We start from the raw sequence: 24,113 nt of genomic DNA on the forward strand, positions 1-24,113 counted from the left end.
TGTTTTAAATTTGACGTAATCGAAACTTCAGATTATAGAAACCTCTTCTGTCTGGTCATCAGCTTTCAATAATAGAAACATTGAACTGATAACAATCACTGCAGGTTTAAAGGTTTTGTTTCCGCCTAAATCCACTGAGCTTTACGTGACACTTTTGTTTTATTTATGCCTAATACCTCGCGTGTTAGGTCTGTTGTCGGTGATGAGTTACCAGAAGGAAGGAAATTCCTTAAAGAAGCAAGAAAGAAACAAAATTTCGAGATACTCATTGTGTCGACAGTAACTTTAAAAAAACGACGAACACGATTTATGTAAAAAATCTAGGAAATTGAAATGATGTAAGAAAGAAACTTTCTTGCTGTTACTACAAACGAGATTCATTGAAACTTGAGATCTAGAAAATGGAGAATGAACATACACAAACAGCAACATATGGTGAATGACCTAAAACATAAACAAACAGTGATATATAGTGAATATTAAGATATCTATATCATATACTGAAATATCACTCAGTTCTTTCCTCAGTGATACGAAACAAACAAAACCAGTAGCACAAGGTGAATATTCAGGTCGTAGAATATTGAAAAAAACAATAACAAATGTTGAATTTTGAGTGACTTAAGGCTCGGAATGGCCAGGTGGTTAGAACGTTCGACTCGCAATCAGAAGGTTGCGGTTGGGATCCTCGTTATACCAGACATGCTCACCGTTTCAATTTCTTTCTTACAGTCTTCTACTAAATCATAAATAGCTTTTATCTGGTTCTGTGGAACGTTTTTAATTCTTACCTTTACACAGTCAACTATAAATGAACCTGAGGTCAGCTATTCGTGATGACGAGAAAATCCATTTGAAGTAAAAATGTATCTCAAGACTGCTGGTATGGATATTAAAATAAAGAACAACGTTTCGGCCTTCTTAGGTCAAAATCAGGTTAACCATTCGTCTTGAGATACATTTCTAAGGGCAGTTAATGAATTGAAATCTGAGAAAAGAAAGCTAGTATAAGAAAAGTTGATTTTTGGCTCACCTCCAGAGACTTCAGCGATCTGTATTTCCCAAACTTATTGAATGGTTTTGTTTTATACTCACCTAATGCTAGAAACTGGATTTCGTACCCCGTGCTGGCAGAGTACAAATAGGTCTTTATTGGAACTCTGTACTTTACTTTAAATAAACAAACAAACAATTAGTTATCTGTGTGTATTTTGTCAAATCAAGATGGTCACATTAACAGTGAAAACTGAGAATTTAAGTTTTCATCGAATGAATTGCTTTTTATTATGACTTCCGTTGAATATTAAAATATTAACATCTAGGTCTGCTAAAAGGTGTCATATAAATACTGCGATGCTAAAAAGTATATACTGTGTGTAGCCAAGGCCCAGCTAGTGGTAATTCTGTAGGCTTATGAAGCTAACCATCGAATTTCGATAGCATTATGTAACTTTACGCTTAACAACAACGATAGTCAAGCAAGTGATGGGTTTGAGGCATTGTCATATTGTTAATGTCCTGAACAACGTAAAACCCTTACATAAAATCCCTATACTTAGTGTTTGAAACTATATGATGACCTCATGCTAAACATATTCCAAATATGGCCGAAATTCCATAAGCAAAATTACATTTATTTTCTTAATTAAATAGATAGAGTTTACCATAAATATATGTCCACGTTTTCTCTACCTAATCTATAATTAACACTTTTCCTTGAATTTGTGTCTCTATAAAAAAGTAGAATAAAAATTCAACTCATTAAAAAACCCTTAAATTATTAAAGCCAGTCCTACTGGTGGGTCAGCGATAAGTTTTTAGACTTATAATGCTAAAATCTGGAGTTCGATTTTTCTCGATGGACACACCGCATATATCCCGTTGTGTTGCTTTGCACTAAATTACGGAATCTACTGCCCGAATAAAAATCAGCCCCAAAATATTGAATCATTCGTCAGATAGCTGTACCTTCACTTCTAACTGACCAACATGACGATCATACGCCATGTCCCAAAGAGACAAATTAGATACAGTTTGAAAATCTGACATATCCACGAATTAGTCGTGATGGATATTCCTATCTCCATCTGTCAGAGGATCAATACATCAATCTTTGTTTTTACTTCTAGGGATTTTATGCCGTAGTTATCGTGTGGGTGGCGTTTCACGTCGACACAACTCAGACAACAGGTAAGTAACTAATATGGTTTGTTGTTTCATCATGATAAAAGAAAATTACTCAGTAATTTAACTTAGACATATATATATATATATTATTTATTAAGCCAATGGTTTCCAAATTTTGTATCGCGAAACGTTACTAAGGATGTCGCGATGTTTACGAAACGAAGAACAATTAAGAACATAGAAAAGCTAAAAGAAATTGTTGTAAATCAGGGTTAGTGAGTTAATGTGTTTACAGTGAAAACAACAACAGCAATAACAAAAACAGGCCCATGTTGTTTGAGAAAACGACAGGGGTTAGGTACTTTCTTGCTTCAGGACCGATGAACAGCCCTTCATCATTGGGTGATTTATAAGTTATACGTTGATTACAGTCCTTCATCAGAGGTTATATATAAATTATACGTTATTTGTAGTCCTTCATCAGGGATTGTACATAAGTTATATGTTGATTACAGTCCTTCATCAGAGGTTATATATAAATTATACGTTATTTGTAGTCCTTCATCAGGGATTGTACATAAGGTATATGTGGGTTACATTCCTTAATCAAGGGTTATACATAAGTTATATGTTGATTACAGTCCTTAACCAAGGGTTATACATCAGTTATATGTTTATTACAATCCTTAATCAGGGATTATACATTATTACTTTTATACCTTCTCTCTCTAATATTCAGTATTGGTTAAAACATTGTGATGCGGATTCGAATATTGTTATTTGTAGTTGTTGTGGTTCAACATATGAGATTAAAAGAGAGATTAATATGAACATTACGTGACGCTTAATGCGTATTACGATAACGACAGGTTAAGTTAGTTTCACTCCAGGAAAAATATCAACCGGAGATATTTACTTGACAAAACTCTCTACTCCAATCTCTCTGAACAAACCCACTTTCACTCATACCCTCTTGGGTAAGTATTTAATTAAATAGGCATAGTCATAACTAACATTTATTCACCTGAAGGAAGGAAAGGGTTAACCTCACAGACTAATTAGTTGTTCAGTGTAAGATCAAAGAAATTGACAATAAAGTTATATAGGACTATAAAATATTTTTGGTGAAGGTTTATTTAACAACTACTTATAGTAGTAATAATTTCAAACATCAAGAGGCCCTGGCGTGGCCAGGTGGTTAGGGTGCTCAACTCGTAGTCTGAAGTTCGCAGGTTACAATCCTCGTCACAACAAATATGCTTATCTTCTCAGCCGTGATGGGGTGTTATAATGTGACGGTCAATCCCACTTTTCATTGGTAAAAGAGTAGCCTAAGAGTTGGCGGTGGGTGGTGATGATTAGCTGCCTTCCCTCTAGTCTTACACTGCTAGGGACGGCTACTGCAGATAGTCCTCCTGGAGCTTTGCGCGAAATTCAAAACAAACCAAATCTAACTTTAAAAATATCAGATTCGACACCGTTATATAAATTTGTATATTCAGTACATTGATACGGTGTAGGTTGTACCGCATACAACAAGTAAACTTAACACAGATTAAACCTCAGCATCCAAGTGTGAAAAACATTTTCTGTTTCAGATGTTCTTAAAGAATGTTCGTTTTTTCATTACTTAGACGTGTGAAAACGAAACACGATTAAGCTGGATGACAGCAAGTTAGCATTTATAACTTAAAACATTTCTTTTCCTGGAACAACTGAAACACTCAACAAATAGCACAGTTGTGTGTTTTTTTAGACTGTTGGTTTGTTGCATGTTTCGATGTTTAGCTGAGAGAGGCCTAATGGTTTGCGTGCCTGACTATGGATTTGAAGGTTAGAGGCTCGAACCCCATTATCCCCTCTTTAAAAACTCCTTGCTCTATTCGTAGGGTTTGTGAGTGCATTTTAAGAATCACAGCCAAATAGATTAGAAAGCCCTCAAGAGTTGACTTGTTTTTCTCCACAAATGTATGCCAAATATCTATAAACATTTTTTTACAGAGAAATTTCTATTGTATTTTTATTTCAAAAGGCAATGAGGTTTAACTTCTGTAATGTAAAATTAATGAGAAATATTCAATAATTAAGTTTGAGATCCACTCATTCAGTTCCAAACACGAAAATTGCTTGAAAAACAGCGGCATAACCTAAAAAAGATGCCCCCACTCGGTATAAAAAATAATTGGACCCCCTACATTTATTCTCCTTCGCAATTCCTAATATTTGCAGGCACTTACGGTCCCCTTTTGATTCGCTGCACACTGTAATTGAAAAGGGGGATGGGGCATATTTAATTCATTGCGATAAAGTAATTTTGGAAACTGTTAAACGTGTTAACTGTAAATAGCCATTTGAGACGGTTACCTGTTGCAGCAACATACTCCTTGAAATATGTTATAATAAAATATCGATAATATGTCTATTAAGTTAAATTTTAATTTTCAAATCTTCAAGGATATCCAATTCAAACGAAGCAGGATAGTTTGTTCGTTTTTGAAAATTGCGCAAAGCTACACGAGGGCAATCTGCGCTAGCCGTCCCAAATTTAGCAGTGTAAGACTAGCTAGTCATCAGCACTCACCACCAACTCTTGGGCTACTCTTTCACCAACTAATAATGGGATTTACCGTCACATTTTAACGCCCTCGTGGCTGAAAGGGCGAACATGTTTGGTTTGAGGTGGATTCGAACCCGCGACCCTCGGCTTAGGAGTCGAATGCCTTAACCACTGGGCCATGCCAGGTCCAACAGGATAATAACACAGTTCTCAACATATATGGATGTGAATTGTAAGTTAATGGTAAGCGTAATTTGAAAACTATCAACCCATACTATTTCAAGTAGTACAAAATATTTATCGAAGTTAAAAATATTTTAAGTACATATCAGTGTGTTGAAAAAAACAAGCGACAGACACGACCTAAGAAATTTCCTTTTCTAGATTTTGTAAATATTTAGGCTTAAGAATGTTTAAAAAGGAAATAACTGAAGATATTTTGAAAAATGCTTTTTCGTTTATATTGAGTTTGTGTGTCAAACGTAAATTATGTTATAATTTTTCAGTGATTTTGGTTTTTATCATCTTGATGCTGATTGTCTCTGGATTACTTGTTATTTCGTCTGTATTGCTATTGGTTGGGCTATGTGTGGTAAGTAAAAATCTTAATCTCTATACAACTTTCAAGTGTTCGATATATGTCTCTTTGCCAAATAATCTGGAAAAGTATGCTTGTACAATCTATTTCAGATTATAGGTATGCGATATATCACACATCCGTCATTTCTCTCTTATAATATTTTACAAACAAAGATAGTCTAAACTTTAGTTTGTGAGCGTAACTGTAATAGATTTAGTGGGTGTTGGGCTTAAATTAAAAGATTTCTAGTTCGTATCCCGTTACTATAAAGTATGCCAACAGTTAGCGGTTGGTGGTGTTCTTCAGTTGCCTTTTATATATTCAATCAATTCAATATTATGGACTGATAGAGGAGATAGCTCATAGATAGTTTATGTGTTCGATAATAGATTTCAAGTAATATTAGGTTTATCTTCATAACCCTGGTTCAGTTAACTATACTAATATTTTAAAATATATATTACTTTTGTTTAGCAGGTACTTCTGTTTCAAAATAGAATTTTGTTAGTTTGACGTAATAAGCTAGTATGCAAGGTATTAATGCAAAAAACATCATAAATTAGCAATTCTTAATACAGAGTGCGTTATACTATGCTGCCATGCTCCAACGTTATCATTCAATGAGCCTTCACCTTGACAACAGCCTCACAGCGCAGTTTTCATTGCCAAAGGCTCTTCCATAAAGCTGTCACGTTTAAAGCACTTCCCCCTTTCCTACAACTTTCTATAATCCATTTAGTGTTCGAAGATGACAATTTCTCCACCCCCATTTTAACAGCTTGGCTGCACAGAAACTTATAAAAGCTTTTGTATAGAATAGCATTAATAACCGTTTCACTCTCTAGAACTTGAGCTGAGCTGTGGTTGAACTTATATTTCTTGGAAGCAGCTTGTGCACACGTGAATTGTGTATATTTTATATAAGGAGATTCTTCTTCATTATGTTGCCTACTGTTGCCCGGATAAATGAATAGTATTGACACCTGATTTTGTATTTATGAATTCTTATCAGTTATTTAAGATAGCAGAAGTATTAATTCTTGCTGGTTTCTTTCTAGATGGTCCTTGCACCCCAAATTGATCCATATTCCTTTGTTTTACAATGCTATTAAGTATAAAAGATGTTTCTCCCTCTGGGAAACTCTAAATTCTTGGTGTGAGCGTTTGAATATTTTGCATCAGGAGTGAGTGCACTTCGATTTTCATTGGCTTCACGCCAAAACAATGCAAAATATAGTTAGTTCTGATGCATTTTAACTTTTAAATTATATCGGTTGTGGTTGTCACGTGACTTTCTGCAAGAGATATAACTCGTTTACGGTGATCTTCTTTCCCTACAAACATTGTTAAAAAAATTATAAACTTTTACACTGTTAAACTGAGCTAAAATATTTATTATACATTGATTACACAATTACAAATTCTTCCCATATTAGAACAAACGTGCTATAAATATTGCAACTCATGATCTATGAAACCTACTTTATGTTTTTCTTTTCTTACTAATACTTTATCTTGCTCTAGTTAGTTAAACTGCCTGATATATAATGCTTGTTCTGGTAATTTCTCCGCAAGGAGATGTTCACTTAGCATGTGGCATACAGTATGTGTAACCTGGGAAAACAAATAAATGTAATATATGGTTGGTAAAGTTAATGGACATTACTTTGGATAGCTTCTTGCAAAAGTATGTGTTTCTTCATCAGAACTTACAGCAGCTCGTAAACAAAAACGTGCAGGTGCAAAGAGAAAGAAGCTGTACTGTTATCAGGATATATGTTTTAAAAATCATATCCATTGGGAATAACGTTGAAGCTAGCTGTACACGAGATTTAATTTTCAGATCTTAGTATGAAGGCGGTTAAACTGTATGTGTTTAACCCTACTTTCTTAACTTGCCCATTACGAATATGACAGCTTATTATGTAGAATATAATAATTCCACTTTATGTATTTTCTGTTTACGTAACACGCCGTATTTCTAAAAGGGTACTGCTACACATTTTTGATTAGAAGCTTATTATAGGCCAGTTTACATTAAAGCGCTGGAATATAATATATCTTTTTATTCTATGACAAATTGAATTGTTAAAATATGTTTCCAGAATATTGTAAATATTAAGATCAAAACAATGTGTTTTTCCTGTTTAGATGTTTAAAACAAAATTAAATACAATTAACACCATTCGTACATCAGTTTACTGTTAAAGTTTAATAAAAAAACAATAAAAATAAATCAGTTGATTTCAATGTTCAACCAAACCTTACAATATAACACCAGTAAATTCTGCGTGAACATATTTTTGTTGGCAAGATCTACATAAACACAAAGCTACTGGTATATCTATGTTAACACAATACTACTGGTAAGATCTACATGAACAAAATATTACTGGTATATCTGCATTAACACAGTACTGTTAGTAAGATGTATATAAAACACAGAACTACTGCTATACCTACATAAGGTGTATCTACATTAGTACAGTGGTACTGGTAAGATCTACATAAACACAATGCTACTGGTAAGATCTACATGAACATAATGCTACGGGTTAGGTCTACATAAACACAATGCTAGTTTATATCTACATGAACATAATGCTACTGGTTAGGTCTACATAAACACAATGCTACTGGAATATGTACATGAACACACAACTGCTGATAAAATGTATATAAATACAATACAAGTGCTATATCTTCATGTACACAATACTACTGGTATATCTATATGAACACAATGCTACTGGCACATCTACATTAACACAATAATAATGGTATATCTACATGAAAACAATACAACTGGTAATATCTACATTAACACAATGCTACTGGTTAACGTACATTAACACAATACGTTTGGTATGTCTACGTGAACACAATACTACTGGTATATCTGCATTAACACAAAGCTACTGGTAAGATCTACATAAACACTGTACCGATGGTATATCTACAGTAACACAATGGTACTGGTGAGATGTACATCAACACAATACTACTGGTAAGATTAACATCAACACAATACTAGTGGTTTATCTACATGAGCACATAGCTACCGGCAAGATTCACATTAAAAGAATACTACTGGTAAGGTCTACATAAATACAATACTACTGGTAAGTTTTACGTTAACACAATACTACTGGTGAGATCTACATTAACACAACAGTACTGATAAGATCTACATTAACACGACAGTACTGGTAAGTTGTACATTAACATAATACTACTGGTGAGATCTACATTAACACAACAGTACTGGTAAGATCTACATTAACACAACCGTACTGGTAAGTTGTACATTAACACAATACTACTGGTGAGATATACATTAACACAACAGTACTGGTAAGATCTACATAAACACAACAGTGCTGGTAAGATCTACATCGATACAGTAATACTTGTAAGATCTACATCAACACAATACTAGTAGTATATCTACACGAACACAAAGCTACGGGTAAGATCTACATTAACAGAATACAACTGGTAAGATCTACATAAACACAATTCTAGAAATATATCTACATTAACACAATACCACTGGTATATCTATATTAACACAATATTACTAGGATATCTACGTAAACACAGTACTAGTGGTAAGATCTACGTAAAGACAAATCTGGTGGTATATCTACATGAACACTATACTGCTGATAAGTTGTATATAAATACAATACTACTGGTATATCTACATGAAAACATCATGAACATTTCACTAGCGACCGGGTATTACCTTGACACGTGGAAAAAAGCCATCATAACAACGATCCCCAACAAACAAACTAACAGAACAAATCCAGATAATTTCCGCCCCATCAGTCTGTTAAGCTGTCTTGGCAAACTGATGGAGAGAATTATCTCCAATCGTCTCCTCCATTTTTGCGAATCAAACAACATCCTTCCAGAATCTCAAAATGCCTCCAGAAAAAATAGACAAACAACAGATCACCTAACACGACTCACCGAATCAATCTACAAAGCTTACAACAACAATCAAGTAACCATCGGGGTATTCCTAGATGTCAAAAAAGCATTCGACAGCGTTTGGCACAACGCCATCAGATACAAACTAAATCACCTACAAATAAATCCTACGATAGTCAAATGGTTTCAAATTTTTTAACCAATAGAACAGCACAAGTGAAAGTCAATAAAACCATATCCAAATTATTTAATATAACGGCAGGAGTGCCCCAAGGATCAGTCCTCTCTCCACTTCTATACATAATTTTCGTCAGTGACATACCTTTTCCAAATCTAACATACACACACAATTCACAATACGCAGACGACATCGCATTCTGGAGCACCTCCAGAAACCCAGTAATGGCCATGTCTCGCGTACAAGAATCACTAAACAACGTCTCAACATGGAGCAACAAGTGAAGGGTCGTGTTAAATCCGACAAAAACACAAGCAATCACCTTCTATAGAAAACTAAAGAAGCAAAGAAAAATCTAGAAAAATAAAACTATCACTTGGAAACACAACCATTAACATGAGCAAAACATCACATTCCTTAGCGTCACTTTCGACACAAAACTAACATGGAAAAACACATAAACAATATACACTCATCAATCAGAAAAGGATTTCATATCTAAAGACTATAACCGGTAAACAATCGAAATGCGCACCGAACACCATTATACAAATATACAAGGCTTACATCCGTCCACTAATAGAGTACGGATGTCAAGTAACATACAATATGTCAAACAACACACTCCAAAAAATCCAAGTACAACAAAACAAAATATTAAAATCCGCATTCAGTTTACCATCTTTTACGCCAACAAATTATCTACACCAAATTAGTAATTTACCAACTATAAGAGATAGAATAACAGAACTTTCTCTCAAATATTATCTAAAAGCAGAAAATAGAAACAAACTAACGGCATCACTACACAAATTATCAAGTGCACCAACAAAATACATATCACCTTACAACATATTTCAAGAATCACAATCCACTCAACAAAGAATCTAAATAAATAAAATCTATGTTATTAACATGAATTCCTTTTTTTTCAGGTACAGGGCACACGACAGGCAAAACTTTCGGCGCCTGTCGTGTGAAAGTGGGTTTTCTCGGGGCACTCCCGTTTCCCCCCACATCAAAATCTTCAGGCATTGGATTTCTAGATCCCAGCCTAGGCAACCTTTTTGCCAGAACCAGAATCGGGCCGTTTGATTTGATCTGAATTTGAATGAATTACATTCACGTTCACATCTGCCCAACTTTTTTCTTTTCGAGACAGGTCCCGGCCTTTCTTTCCACTGCTGCCTTTGCCTCCACCCAAAAGAACATTTAGTGAGACATTCTCCACCCAAAAAGTCAAGAATAATAACGACAATTAATTTATTAAAATAATAATAATAAAAAAAACCACCACTTAATCTTAATAACAATCCACGAAAGGGGACGAAGAGGAACTACAAAGTTCCTGAACACCCCAGTTGGAGAGAGAACTCTTCTGATTTCTCTCTCTCTAAAGTGAACCCCTGCCACGGTAGTTTAGTTAGTTTAGTTATATCTACATGAACACAATACCACTAGTAAGATCTTCATAAACATAATGCTACTAATATATCTACATTAATACAATACTACCAGTATATCTACATTAATACAATAATACTGGTATAGTTACGTGAACACAATACTACTGGTATATCTATATCAACACAATACTAGTGGTATATCTATATTAACACAATACTACTAGGATATCTACGAAAACACAGTACTAGTGGTAAAATCTACGTAAAGACAAATCTGGTGGTATATCTACATGAACACTATACTGCTGATAAGCTACATTAACACAATATATACATTAATACAATAATACTACATAACACTACTGGTATATCTACATTAACACAATGCTACACTGGTATATCTACATTAACACAATGCTACAGGTAAGATCTAGATATACAAAATGCAAATGGTATATCTACATAAACAGAATTGTGCTAGTAAGATGTATATAAACACAATGCTACAGGTATATATACATGAACAGAATACTACTTGTTTATATACAGGGATACAATACCACTGGTGAACATTATACTACTGATAAGGTTTAATGGAACAATATAATACTGATAAGGTTTAATGGAACAATATAATACTGATAAGGTTTAATGGAACAATATACTACTGGTATATCTACTTAACACAATACTGATGGTAAGATGTATATAAACACAATGCTACTGGTATATATACTTGAACACAATTCTACTGGTATATCTATGTGAAAATAATACTAATGATAAGATAGAAATAAACAAAGTACTACTGGTATGTCTACATGAACACAATACTGCTGTTAAGATGTATATAAACACAATATTTCTGGCATAGAAACAATACTACTGGTATATCCACATGAACAGATATATACTGGTAAGATCTACATGAACACAGCACTACTAGTAAGATCTGCATAAACAGAATACTACTGTTAAGGTCTATATAAACACAATTCTATTGGTATATCTACATTAACACAATACTACTAGTATATTTACATTAGCACAATACTACTAGTATACCTATATTAGCACAATACTACTAGTACATCTATGTGAACACAATACTACTTGTAATATCTACATAAATAAAATGCTACTGGTATATCTAAATGAACACAATACTAATGGTGTATCTAAATGAACACAGTACTACTAGTAAGATCTACATAAACACAATGCTACTAGCATATCTACATTAACACAATACTACTGGTATATCTAAGTTAACACAATACTACTGGTAAAAGCTACATGAAAAATACTACTGTTATAGCTATATGAATACAATAATGCTGCTGAGATGTGTATAAATACAATTCTACTGGTATATCTACATGAACACAAAGCTACTGGTAAAATATACATAAACACAATACTACTGGTGTATCTGCATGAACACAAAGTTAGTAGTAAGATCTACATTAACACGATACTACTGGTATATCTACATGAACACAAAGCTACTGGTAAAATATATATAAACACAATACTACTGGTGTATCTGCATGAACCCAAAGTTACGTTTAATATGTTTATAAACAAAATACTACTCGTATATTTACACGAACACAATATTGCTGGTAAGATGTATATAAACACAATACTACATATATACATAAACACAATTTTACTGGCATATCTACGTGAACAAAAAGCTACTGGTATATCTGTATTATCACAATACTAATAGTAAGATTTAACTTAACACAATACTACTGGTATATCTACATCAACATAATACTTATGGTATATCTACACGAACACAAAGCTATTCGTAAGATCTACATAAGCCCAGTAGTACTGGTATATCTGTGTGAACACAATACTACTGGTATATCTACACCAACACAATACTAGTGGTGAGACCTACATAAGCGTAGTGGTACTGTTGTATCTGCGTGAACACAATATTACTAGTAAGATCTACATAGACACAATACTAATGGTATATCTACATTAACACAATGGTACTGATAAGATCTAGATCATCACAATACTACTGATAAGATCTACACCAACACAATACCAGTGGTAAGATGTATATCAACACAATACTACTGGTAAGACCTACATTGATACAATGCTATTGGTATATCTATATATTTTTATATCAATATTTGTATTAACGTAGCGCTAGGTTTTAAAAATCCTGGTCTGTCATCTTTTACATATTTAATATCACTCACACTTCTTTTATAGGATGTCAGAGAAGGAAACGGTAAAACCACAAAATAAAAATTGTCTGGTTTATTTACTTTCAGTTCGTGATTTCGTTTTTCTGCTTTATGTTTTTTCTGGCAAAGTAAACCTATGGCTATATCTTCAAATGACTTCGTAGTTGTAGGTTTAGAAAACTCATTTCCATTATGTTGCTGCGTGTGGTTCTCGAGTTCACACAGTATGCCAGAAGAAAAAGAAAGAAATATATGACTAAATTACGTTACTGAGTGCAGTGTACACATAGAGATTCATTAACCATTTTTATATTTTGAAATTTTATAAAAACATGCGATGAACCTTTTTATCAGGAATTTAACCTCATTCTATCATAAACTCTATAGTTTTGTTGTATTAGTCTAAAATAAAAAGAGTCATTTCTAATCAGACTGTTTAAAGAAATATTGATCCTAATAGATGGATTTCAGGAAATGTTTATTATATTTCCCCACAAATGAGATTTCGACGAAACTACTTAGAATTGCGTTACACGTGGTACAGTAACGTTAAGATGACCATATGGATTATCTTCGTCGTATAGCTATTTATTTAATATATATAAAATTACCAGTTACTTTAGCTTTATATTTACTCTTCTAGATCCACTTTTCTGTTGAAAACAAATTTGTTTTGATAATAATTAACTTATTTTAAAAAGTATAAATTGGTTTTGTTTGTTTATTTGTTCTTGAATTTCGCGTAAAGCTACACGAGGGCTCTCTGCGCTAGCCGTCCCTAATTTAGCTGTATAAGAATAGAGGGAAGGCAGCTAGTCATCAACGCCTATCGCCAACTCTTGGGCTATTCTTTTACCAACGAATAACGGGATTTACCTAAGATTATAATGCTTTCACGGCTGAAAGGACGAGCACATTTGGTGTGACCGGGATTCGAATATGCGTCCCTCAGAGTACGAGTCGAACACCTTAACCATCTGGCCATGCCGTATATTAGCAATGTAAGAATAGAAGGAAGGCAGCTAGTCATCACCACCAACAGTCAACTCTTGGGCTGCTTTTTTACCAAGCAACAGTAGGATTGACCATCACATAATAACGCCCCCACAGCTGAAAAAGCGAGCATCCTTTTAAGATCCTTTTTTGTTCTTCTGTTTTGGTTCTTTCTTTATTTTTTGCCCGTAGAAACAGTGTCCAAGAACATTACGATATACATACGGTTGTCTTGAATTATGGAATATTAAATGCTGTTCTTATCAAAGTTTACAGGAAATAACGTTTTTGTCTCCAGAAAATAAAAATGTAAATTTCAATATTTTTAGGGTTAAGAAAGTAAGAAAGGTAGCGACACGTGCAGTAAATATTTTGTTTCATTTTTTCTGCTGCTCATATAAAACTTGACATCAGGTCATCTCTTAAGTAATGTTCGATGTTAGGTTAAAAAAAAAAAGAGAAAGGATTTCAAACGCTTTCAATGTTATTTAATCAGTAATGTATGTTCCATTATTATTAATTACTTCATGCCAATGATTCACAAACTTCTGAATGCCACTTCTATAACATTCTTGGGGTTTGGAGGAATATAATGTAAAGAGAGTAGTTTTGACATCTTCATGTGTTCCAAACTCTTTTCCATCAAGATAGTTCTGCAAACTTCAGAATAGATGATAATCAGATGGGCAAGATCTGGAGAATAAGGAGAATGTGGAAGTTTTTCCCAGTCTAGTTCTTCAATCTTTACAGATGTGATCCTTGCTGTATGGGGCTGTACATTATCGTGGTGTAACACAACACCTTTATAACTTATCAAAGCAGGCTACTTTTCTTTCAGAACAACATTCAAGTGTTCTAACTGTTGACAATAGAAGTCTGATGTAATCGTTACATTGAGTGGCAGCAACTCAAAGTGGATCACACCAACAGTATCCCACCAAACGCTTAATAATACTTTCCTAGGTCCATTTTGGGCTGCGACTTTAGCCAATTTACCTGCACTGAGCCGTGGTCTGTAGTGCTTAACATTTTTATAAAATATCCATTTTTCATCTCCTATCACAAACCAGTCTAAAAAAGGTGAGTTACGTTCACGAGAGTGCAAATGTCCACTCTTGCTCTAAGGTTGGCTTTTGTCAAATCACGGGGGACTCGTTATCCAAGTTTTGACACCTTTTAAAGCTGTTGCAGATGACGGGAACTGTTGAATGGGTTGAATTAAGCTTCTCTGCTAGTTCTTCAAGTGTTACAGCACAATCTTCTTCAAGTGCAGCCAGCAGCAAGTCATCATTAAACTCAACAGGATGACATGAACATGGCGCATCATTTAAGCTGTAGTCACCTGATCTGAACTTCTGAAACCACGTTTGACATTTTCTTTCATTGAGAGACTCTGCACAATAAACACCTTGAATGTTTCGTGTAGTTTCTGCTGCGCTATTGCCTCTTTTAAACTCATAAAACATTATATGCCTAATGTGTTCCTCAGACACATCCATCTTCATAAGGGTTTATTTGATTAATGACCTGAAAAAGTGAAGTTGGGTGAGTTTCTTTTATTTGTGTGAACATTTTTATACACGTCCTACTACATATTTTAGTCATTAAAGCCTTTTACAAAGACAGAAATGATGATGCATTTTTTGTATTAAATTTTTGGACATTACTTATGAGATGACCTGATATAAAGTATTTAAGAATAGTAATAATCTTAGAACATAACCAAAGAATATCTAATAAAAAGGAAGGGCGTGATGTCAACAAACACATCTGTTATCGCTGGCTGAGGTTAGAATTCACACACTCCAAGGTGTGAATATAAAAACCAGTGAGAGCTCCAACTATTTCTGTGTATGTAATACTGTGAGTTTATAAACAAAACGTCAGCCAATGTAAGTTGTGTGTTAAAGTTAGAGAAATAAACTAAACACTAAACACATATGAAAGTAGAGAGACTTGATAATGTAGTTTTAGTTAAAGAGATAGTTATTATTTCAGTTCGTTTACTCATAATAATGTTTTTTTTTTAAATATCTTTTTTAAAAGGTATTGTTCATATATTTATAAGTTCTCACAGTTTTCGTGGTCTTTTTCTAATATACCATTGGTAAGGCTCCCATGTTAGGCTTAAGTTTAATTACTTTTAATAATGTAGTACGCTTATAAAGAAATAGTAATATTTTATTACACATAAATTCAATCAAAACTGTAAATAAGTTTAAAGAATATTTATTTCTAAACCTTTATTAGTTCCATGTATATTTTATGTCTTAAGTGCTGCGTTTTGACGTTTATGATGGCGGAGGGTTACATGTGTGAAGGGAAGTGACTCGTAAGACAGCAGACACCTCACGCGCTTCAATACTTGTAGCGGAACAGAAATAAAATCGCAATAAATACATTACTAATTCGCGATTTCCTGAAGCATTTGGTTCGTGGAAGCTTTCACAGGTAGTTTTTGATGTTTGTATTACCTCCTGTCACGACCTTTTTTGTCTATTCTTTACATTCTAGGATAGTCGAGCCATGTTGATTCCATGGATAAGTTGTATTCCAGTCACCACACTGGTGGAGCTTGTTCTCTCGTTACTTCTAGTTCAAGAATCGGTAAGTTGGTGACTGAGCCGTGCAGACAGTTATATTTAAATATTAGGCTCATCCTAACTTTAACCTTTAATTATGTTCGTTTCCAACAAAATCAACCACTTCAACTTATCTGAAGATATTTTAGTTGTGTTAAAATAAGTAAACAGCGATATTTGAAATTAAGTTAAAATAAACGTAACCTGAGACATTTTATGGGCAGCTCAATAGAACGTTATTATTGTGTTAATATATGTATATTGACGAAAACGTTTTTATGTACAAATATTGGTATTGTTAGCAAAATTTTATTGTGAGATTCGACGTTAGGAATATTAATTGGATTAGACATCACTCAAATCAAATTGTTTTGCTGTTTGTAGATTTTGAATTACTGGTTTGAGTTATAATGTGTACTTTTTATTTTAGTTTGTTTAATATTCTATATATTATAGTCCATCAATCTTACGTTGCTGCCTGTCTTCTAAAAGCATTTTTAAATTATTCCGTCTTCTGTGGAAAAACAAAGTATTTCGTTTCGTATTGAATACCTTGATTAAACTATATCTCAAAAATATTTTGAAATGCTAATTCACAAACTTCTGGCCAATCGGATTCAGATGCTGATATTAAGGGTTGATTTAACAGTTCAAAGCCGTTTTCCTCACTTAGGATTTTCTCTATAAATCCAAGGATCTTAAAGTTTATGGAAAAAAAACAACTTTTTTGTTTTAGATTAACATTTCATAACCAGACAATAAAACAATTGTTTAAACCTACTACAACCCTTCATACAGCTATCGTGTTTATCCCAAACTTATAATAAATTTTCGTCTTTCTCTTGCCAGATGAGTGTTTTAACATTTCTCACATTAGACCTGTTTTTCATAGATGTGGCATGGGAGTGCACGTGCCCTATACTATTACGAATTTAAGATTCCGCTTGACGCATTTGTTTAGATTCGTTGGAGCCTTGATATAGTCCTTTTAAACACCCCTGGGCCTCAGACGATTTGCTTCAAGCACGATGTAAAACATAACATGATGGTTCCTGAAGGCTCAGGATGTGATCCAACCGGTTTGTTTGTTTGTTGAATTTCGCGCAAAGCTACATGAGGGCTATCTGTGCTAACCGTCCCTAATTTAGCAGTGTAAGACTACAAGGAAGGCACCTAATCATCACCATTCACCGCCAACTCTTGGGCTACTCTTTTACCAACGAAGAGTGGGATTGACCGAACATAATAACGACCCTACGGCTGAAAGGGCGAGCATGTTTGGTGTAACGGGTGATCCGATCGGTGCACTCGACTTTTCATTGCCTACCCTCAAATGTTTACGAATATTTTAAAACTCTGAAAACTGATTTCTTGCACTTTTATTTAATCTCACATGCTTGCAGTTTTCAAAGTAAAGATATAAATGTCTTTGTTTAAGAAGGGCGGTAATAATGACCATCACAAGCTCAACCCAACTTTTAATTTAAGACCAATCTTTCTTGCTTTGGGCGTGGCATTAGTAACATTTGTACTAAACTAAATCTAGGAAAGGCACGCGTATGTTAAAAATGTTTCCTAAAATGAAAAAAAAAAATTCCAAAATTTGGTATTGTTTAAGTTATCCGCCATGTTTGTTAGTGAAATTATATTAGCATGTTACGTAATCCTTAGAAAACCAATTAAATCTTTCTATTGGGAATTCATATCCAGATATATATATATTAATATTTCAGTAAAGAATTCAGTACAAAGATAGATAAGTCATATAATGTATTCCTTTTCCACGTGGGCTTGTGAACTTATATGTATAAATTCAAGTACCGTAAAATATTTTTCTTTTTTCAAACGTATTTTATAAGATTGACAATAGCGTCACGTGCGATAGTTCATTTTTGGTTATATCGAATTTATTTTCTATTAGTTTTGACTTATGAGTGGATGATAAGATAGCTTTTAGTGTTGCAAGTATGTATTGTGTACTTTTAGAGGAATTGTCGTCACAGTTAGAGATTTTCTAATTCAGCTAAGTGTATTAAGTTAAATTACCAAGTTTTAAAAAAATACTTTTATAATCACTAGATGTCGCTATGACACCTTTCTATTCTAGTGAAAGCGATAGGTTTTTCACTCCATTAAAGGCCCGGCAAGGCCACGTGGTAAAGGCACTCTACTCGTAATCCGAGGGTCGAGGGTTTGAAATCTCGTCTCACCAAACATGCTTGTCCTTTCAGTCGTGCGGGCGTTATAATATGATGGTCAATCCCATTATTCGTTAGTAAAACATTAGTTCAAGAGTTGGCGGTGAGTGGTGATGACTAGCTGCCTTTCCTTTTGTTTCACACTGCTAAATTAGAGACCGCTGGCGCAGATAGTTTTCGTGTAGCTCTGCGCGAAACTCAAATCAACCCAAAACATTCTGTTCAAGCCTGATGAAAGATGTACTTCTACTCGCGAGCCATAGCATGACATACACGTATTTACAACTTATATATTAGTCAACATATAATATTTAAACGTTGATTTGCCAAAGTTAATAAATTAGTTTATAGAAATGCTTCACAAAACACTTGTTATTTATGACTTACACTTTCTCTAAAACTGCTAAATTTAAAAGCGATCAGCGAACACGAGATCTTGGAGTGATTTAGCAAAGCTTTACAGGAATGTTTTAAGCGTCACATGACCTTCTTACGATATCGATTTAGAAATAATAGTTTTGTTTGTGTGTTTTTGGATTTCGCACAAAGCTACGTAAGGGCTGTCTGAGCTAGCCGCCCCTACTTTAGTAGTGTAAGACTAGAGGGAAGGTAGCTAGTCATCACCACCCACCGCCAACGCTTGGGCTATTCTTTTACCAAAGAACAATGGGACTGATCATAACATTATAACGCCCTCACAGCTGAAAAAGCGAGCATGTTTGCGACAAGGATTAGTAATAATAATACATTATTTTGTTGTAAAATTTGTTGTTAAGCTAATTAAATGCTAATGTTTGTTTATTGATTTTCAGGATTTTGGCGTGGTTATGATGTTCCTGCTAATGACCGATATCTTTGTTTGTGCTCTTAATGTAAGTATCCAAGATAGTGATAAGGATATTTTCTCTAGTGCAAAGACCCATTTGACAGCATCAGATGTAATCATGATAGCTGACCCATAATTTTAAAAGAACTGCTACACGTTTGTGCGTAATTCATTTCCCATTTTCTCTACCTATTTCAATCAGTGGGTAGGATGCGCTTTGAATATGACAGCCTCAGGACAGGGCTTTTTGCAACGAAAACTACGGTGAAGGATTATTTTCAGGATGCAAGATCGCCAGATAGAGCACAACCGGCCGTGGCGATATGAACAATAACGACATGATGAGGGTCAAAGATCGTTTGTTTGTCACAAAGCTAAACAATTAAAAAAAGAGTAGATTTTTATCGCTACAAACCTACATGCTTACTTCTGAGCCACTTGGAATGAAAAATGTTTTCGATGTAATCTTTCTCAACATCTTTACAGCATAGTTAAATGTGATGGAATGAATTCAAATTATTTGGATTGTAAAGCTGTATTACAGGAGCTATGGTTTTTCTTTTTTACTGATTTTTTTTATCAGCAGCCACTTGTACTTGTATTGCCTTCTGAGAAAACATGAAAAATAATTATGTATTTATTTACTTGGTTTATTTTGAATTTCGCGCAAAGCTACACGAGGGCTATCTGCGCTAGCCGTCCCTAATTTAGCAGTGTAAGACGAGAGGGAAAGCAGCTAGTCATCACCACTCACAGTCAAATCTTAGGCTACTCTTTTACCAACGAATAGTGGGATTGACCGTCACATTATAACGTGAAAGGGCGAGCATGTTTGATGTGACGGGGATTCGAACTCGAGACCCTCGGATTTCGAGTCGAATGCCTTAACTACTTGGCCATTAAAAAGAATTCAGTTTTTTGGAAGAGTTGGTATATTGACACCGCTTCGAAATAATAAACAAATGTTTGTTATGTATCATTATAGGAAACAATAAAAGGTTAATAGAGACACTAAAAGGAACTGTCTTTATCTGGTGTGCAAGCAGCAGTTTCACACCAAACACCAAGAACAGAGGATGCGGTGGTTTTATTTTCTTGAAATGTTTATATTCCATAGTAATTCTTGTACACTGAGTCCAGAAACGATATTCCTTCTTATGCAACACGTACAGATATTTCACTAAATGTCATGTGTTTTTACATAAGTGAATAAATTTCATTGAATTCGGGTCACATTTTGTTGTGCTTAAAATGTTCACATAGATTTCTCTAGTCCAATCACGACGTGAGAGTCTTATCAATCGTGCTAGAACCTACGATAAACACACCGCTAGTATATGAATGGTTATTTCTGGATAGTATTTGTTTGTGAGTGCTCTTTAAAATTATGGGTTTTTTTTTTCAATATTATTTATACATCTTTATGGCAACAAAAGGCTGTGTGAGTGACCCGAACATATTTTGTTGTATTTGTGGTAAATTTGTAATAATGAAACAAAGGCAAACCATTACAGAATTCGCCAAAAAAAAACATACTGCGCGTATTATGGAAGAAAACTTTGGGACAAAGACAAATCATGGGCTTTGCACAAAGTTTGCACCTTTTGTCGACACAAAAGAGCTGAGACATTGGACTTAAGGTAAGAAAAAAGTCTTTGCATTATGGAATTCCAGTGGTCTGGCGTGAGCCTAGAAATCATGGAGATGACTGCTGTTTTTGATCACGTAACGTGCTATGCTACAACACTCAAAGTAAAAAGGAGATTTCTTATCTTAATTCCTAACCTGCTATAAAACCTATTGCACATGAACCTGATGTACCTGTACCTACTTCACCAGAGACTGTTGTTACAGTTTCTTCTGATTCTGAATATGATGTCAATAGAAATGATGATTGGACTTGTTTTTAACTTGAAACATCTGGTGAACCATAACTTTTCACACAAAACTTAATGAGTTGATGGGGTAATTGGGCCTTCCAAAGGATTCCTCAGAGATTCTGGAGTCCAGACTTTCTCTAGAGGGATCATTTTACTGGTACAGAAAAATAGAAAATGTTTGTACCATGTTTCTTTTTTTCAAGAAGTTTCACTGATTTATACCAGTAATAGAAGCTACAGTTTATGAACCAAGTGAGCGGCAATTGTTCATTGGTTCGTATAAAAGAAGCCTAAAAAAGTATTCTTCACAATGGTAACATATGCACATCTGTTTGTATTGCTTATTCGGTTCACTTGAAGGAAATGTAAAAAAATAAGGTCAAATACAAAGGACATGGTTGGCTACTTTATGGAGACTTAAAAATCCTTTGTATGTTGTTACATCAACAAGCAGGTTATACAAAGTTTCCATGGTTTTTGTATGACTCGGCAGCAGAGCACGAAATCTACACTGGATAAAAAACAATGGACACACAGAACCAACCTGATACCAGGATTGAAAAACTTTGAACGTGAAAGTTTGGTTGACACAAGGAAAGTCCTGTTATTTCTAATTCACATAAAACTGGGCTTAATGAAGCAGTTTGTCAAGGCCTCAGACAAAGATGGCGACTGTTTTAAGTGTCTATATGGACAATTCCCAGCTCGAGACGAAATATAACAGAAAGACCACAGCACCTAATTCTGAGACTAAAAGATATAGGTTTTATAAAATAAACTAGGATGAATGAGGAACCATATTCGTTTGACATCAGTGTTCTTCCATTTTCTTCAGCTTGTTTGTATTTTTATTGACAAACATAATAATAAAAAAATATTCATTGTGATTAACTAAACAATAAAATGATCTAAGTAAGAGTTTTTTTCTTCCAGATTTGTAAATAGATCCTTACCTGATAGACAAAAATAAATATTAATTTCGAAATCTGCGTAGCTGAATTATTGAAAATCTGTTATTAGAACGTAAACAACTGTGTAATTTTTTAGACAAAAGTTGTCTGTTAGAGAGGGCGTTACTTTAAAGTACATCAAAATGCAACGAAAAAAAAGAGTAATGGACTGAAAGCTTATTGTCTTAAAATACAAAATGAATTAACTAAAACCAAAACTTTGTGACGTAGGTAATTACCTTAATGTATATTGATCTAGAAATCCCCTAATTTTTCGACTGTGTTTGAAAATCCCGTTGATGATAGGAAAAGAAAGATGTTTTCACCAAAAAAGCCATTTCTTTGTTATATACAATCGTATGATCACAGTCGATGCATGTCAGTGGTCTCATACGTACTTAGAAACTACATTAATGTATGAAATTTTGTTTTTCTAATGCGTCACGTGCAAGTCATATTCAGTTACATGCACACGAACAAATATTCACCGTGCGTTCATACAGCGAGCGTCTTAGACTTGTAAGCCTTGTTTATTGGTTCACAGACCTATTGTTAAAGTCATGAATTTTTATCACATATCTTCTGGTTCAAAGATACAAATAAGAACTTCACGTTCGAAGGGGTTTAAAGAACAACTGTTCTCTCAAGCACAAATATACACAAAGTCCGTAGTAGTCTACAAATCGCGTGCTATAAAATTAACCACGCGCAGTGGATATTTTGGTGGGAGTGCTTCGTAGCATGTAACTTGTAAAAAACAAACAAACAAAAAATATATAGTTTCACTTTTTAGCTGGATGTATTGGAGTTTGTATAGATATGACATTTGATTTGTTTAATTTTTAAGCTTTTAAAGCAAATGTTTGTCAGTTATATACAAAATAGGTTTGCTGAAAAATGTAATCTGTTGTAGTGATATGAATCATGCTCGTTAAAAACTGCGCCACTTTTGTGTTGCTACAAACAAACTGTTAAGTGAGTGAAAGTAAAAATTTACAGCCATACAGTGTGTGCCTTAAAGGTAAGTAATCCAAATCATGGTTTTAATCAGTCGTTTAGTAGTATCAGAGTTTGGCAAATTTATTGTTTTAATACTTGTTTCAGATCTACTGCCTATTGTGTGTCGTATCTCAGTACCAGGAGTATCTCGCCGGTAGAGGGCGCCCTGGACAGCACCCAGTAGAATATGTAAGCCGGTTGAAATACAGCTTTTCTGATAACATTGAATTTTAATTTAATTTAATGAAAACTTTTTAAGCAAAATAAAGAAAATACAAATTTTTAACAGTATAGCTTTATATATTAAATTATTTCATATTATAGACATTGAATAAATTACAGACTATTTAAAAAAGACATACAAAGTGATTCATTGTTTTCAAATAGAAAATATTGCTTTTGAAAATAATTTTTTGTACTCCTTTCATGTATGTGACAGTTTATTCTTGTATTACAATAGCATATACAAAATATGATCATTGTAAATGACTGATGAAAAATACTTTTCATGGAGTTGAGGGGACCATCATAACCAAATGTTTCTAAACGCTATTAATAGTTGACAATAAAACTATTGAAGCTAGAAATAGTTGATGATAACAGGAGTAAAGCCTAAAATAGTTGATGATAACAGTATTAAACGTAGAAATAGTTGATGATACAACTAGTAAAACTAGAA

The 24,113-nt window shown here is 34.0% G+C and overlaps 1 protein-coding gene across 1 annotated transcript in view; it reads left to right on the forward strand.

The window, feature by feature from the left end:
* The window catches only part of LOC143236076 (uncharacterized), a 42,513-nt gene that overhangs the window by 12,049 nt on the left and 6,351 nt on the right, over positions 1–24,113 (forward strand). The window contains exons 2-6 of the mRNA XM_076474349.1: positions 2,130–2,190; positions 5,191–5,276; positions 16,514–16,606; positions 19,592–19,651; positions 23,540–23,623. Of these exons, the coding sequence (XP_076330464.1) occupies positions 2,130–2,190; positions 5,191–5,276; positions 16,514–16,606; positions 19,592–19,651; positions 23,540–23,623 (384 nt within the window). The remainder of the gene's footprint in view (positions 1–2,129; positions 2,191–5,190; positions 5,277–16,513; positions 16,607–19,591; positions 19,652–23,539; positions 23,624–24,113) is intronic.

This window comes from Tachypleus tridentatus, chromosome 2 (assembly GCF_004210375.1).
Source record: "Tachypleus tridentatus isolate NWPU-2018 chromosome 2, ASM421037v1, whole genome shotgun sequence".
NCBI classification, from domain to species: Eukaryota; Metazoa; Arthropoda; class Merostomata; order Xiphosura; family Limulidae; genus Tachypleus; species Tachypleus tridentatus.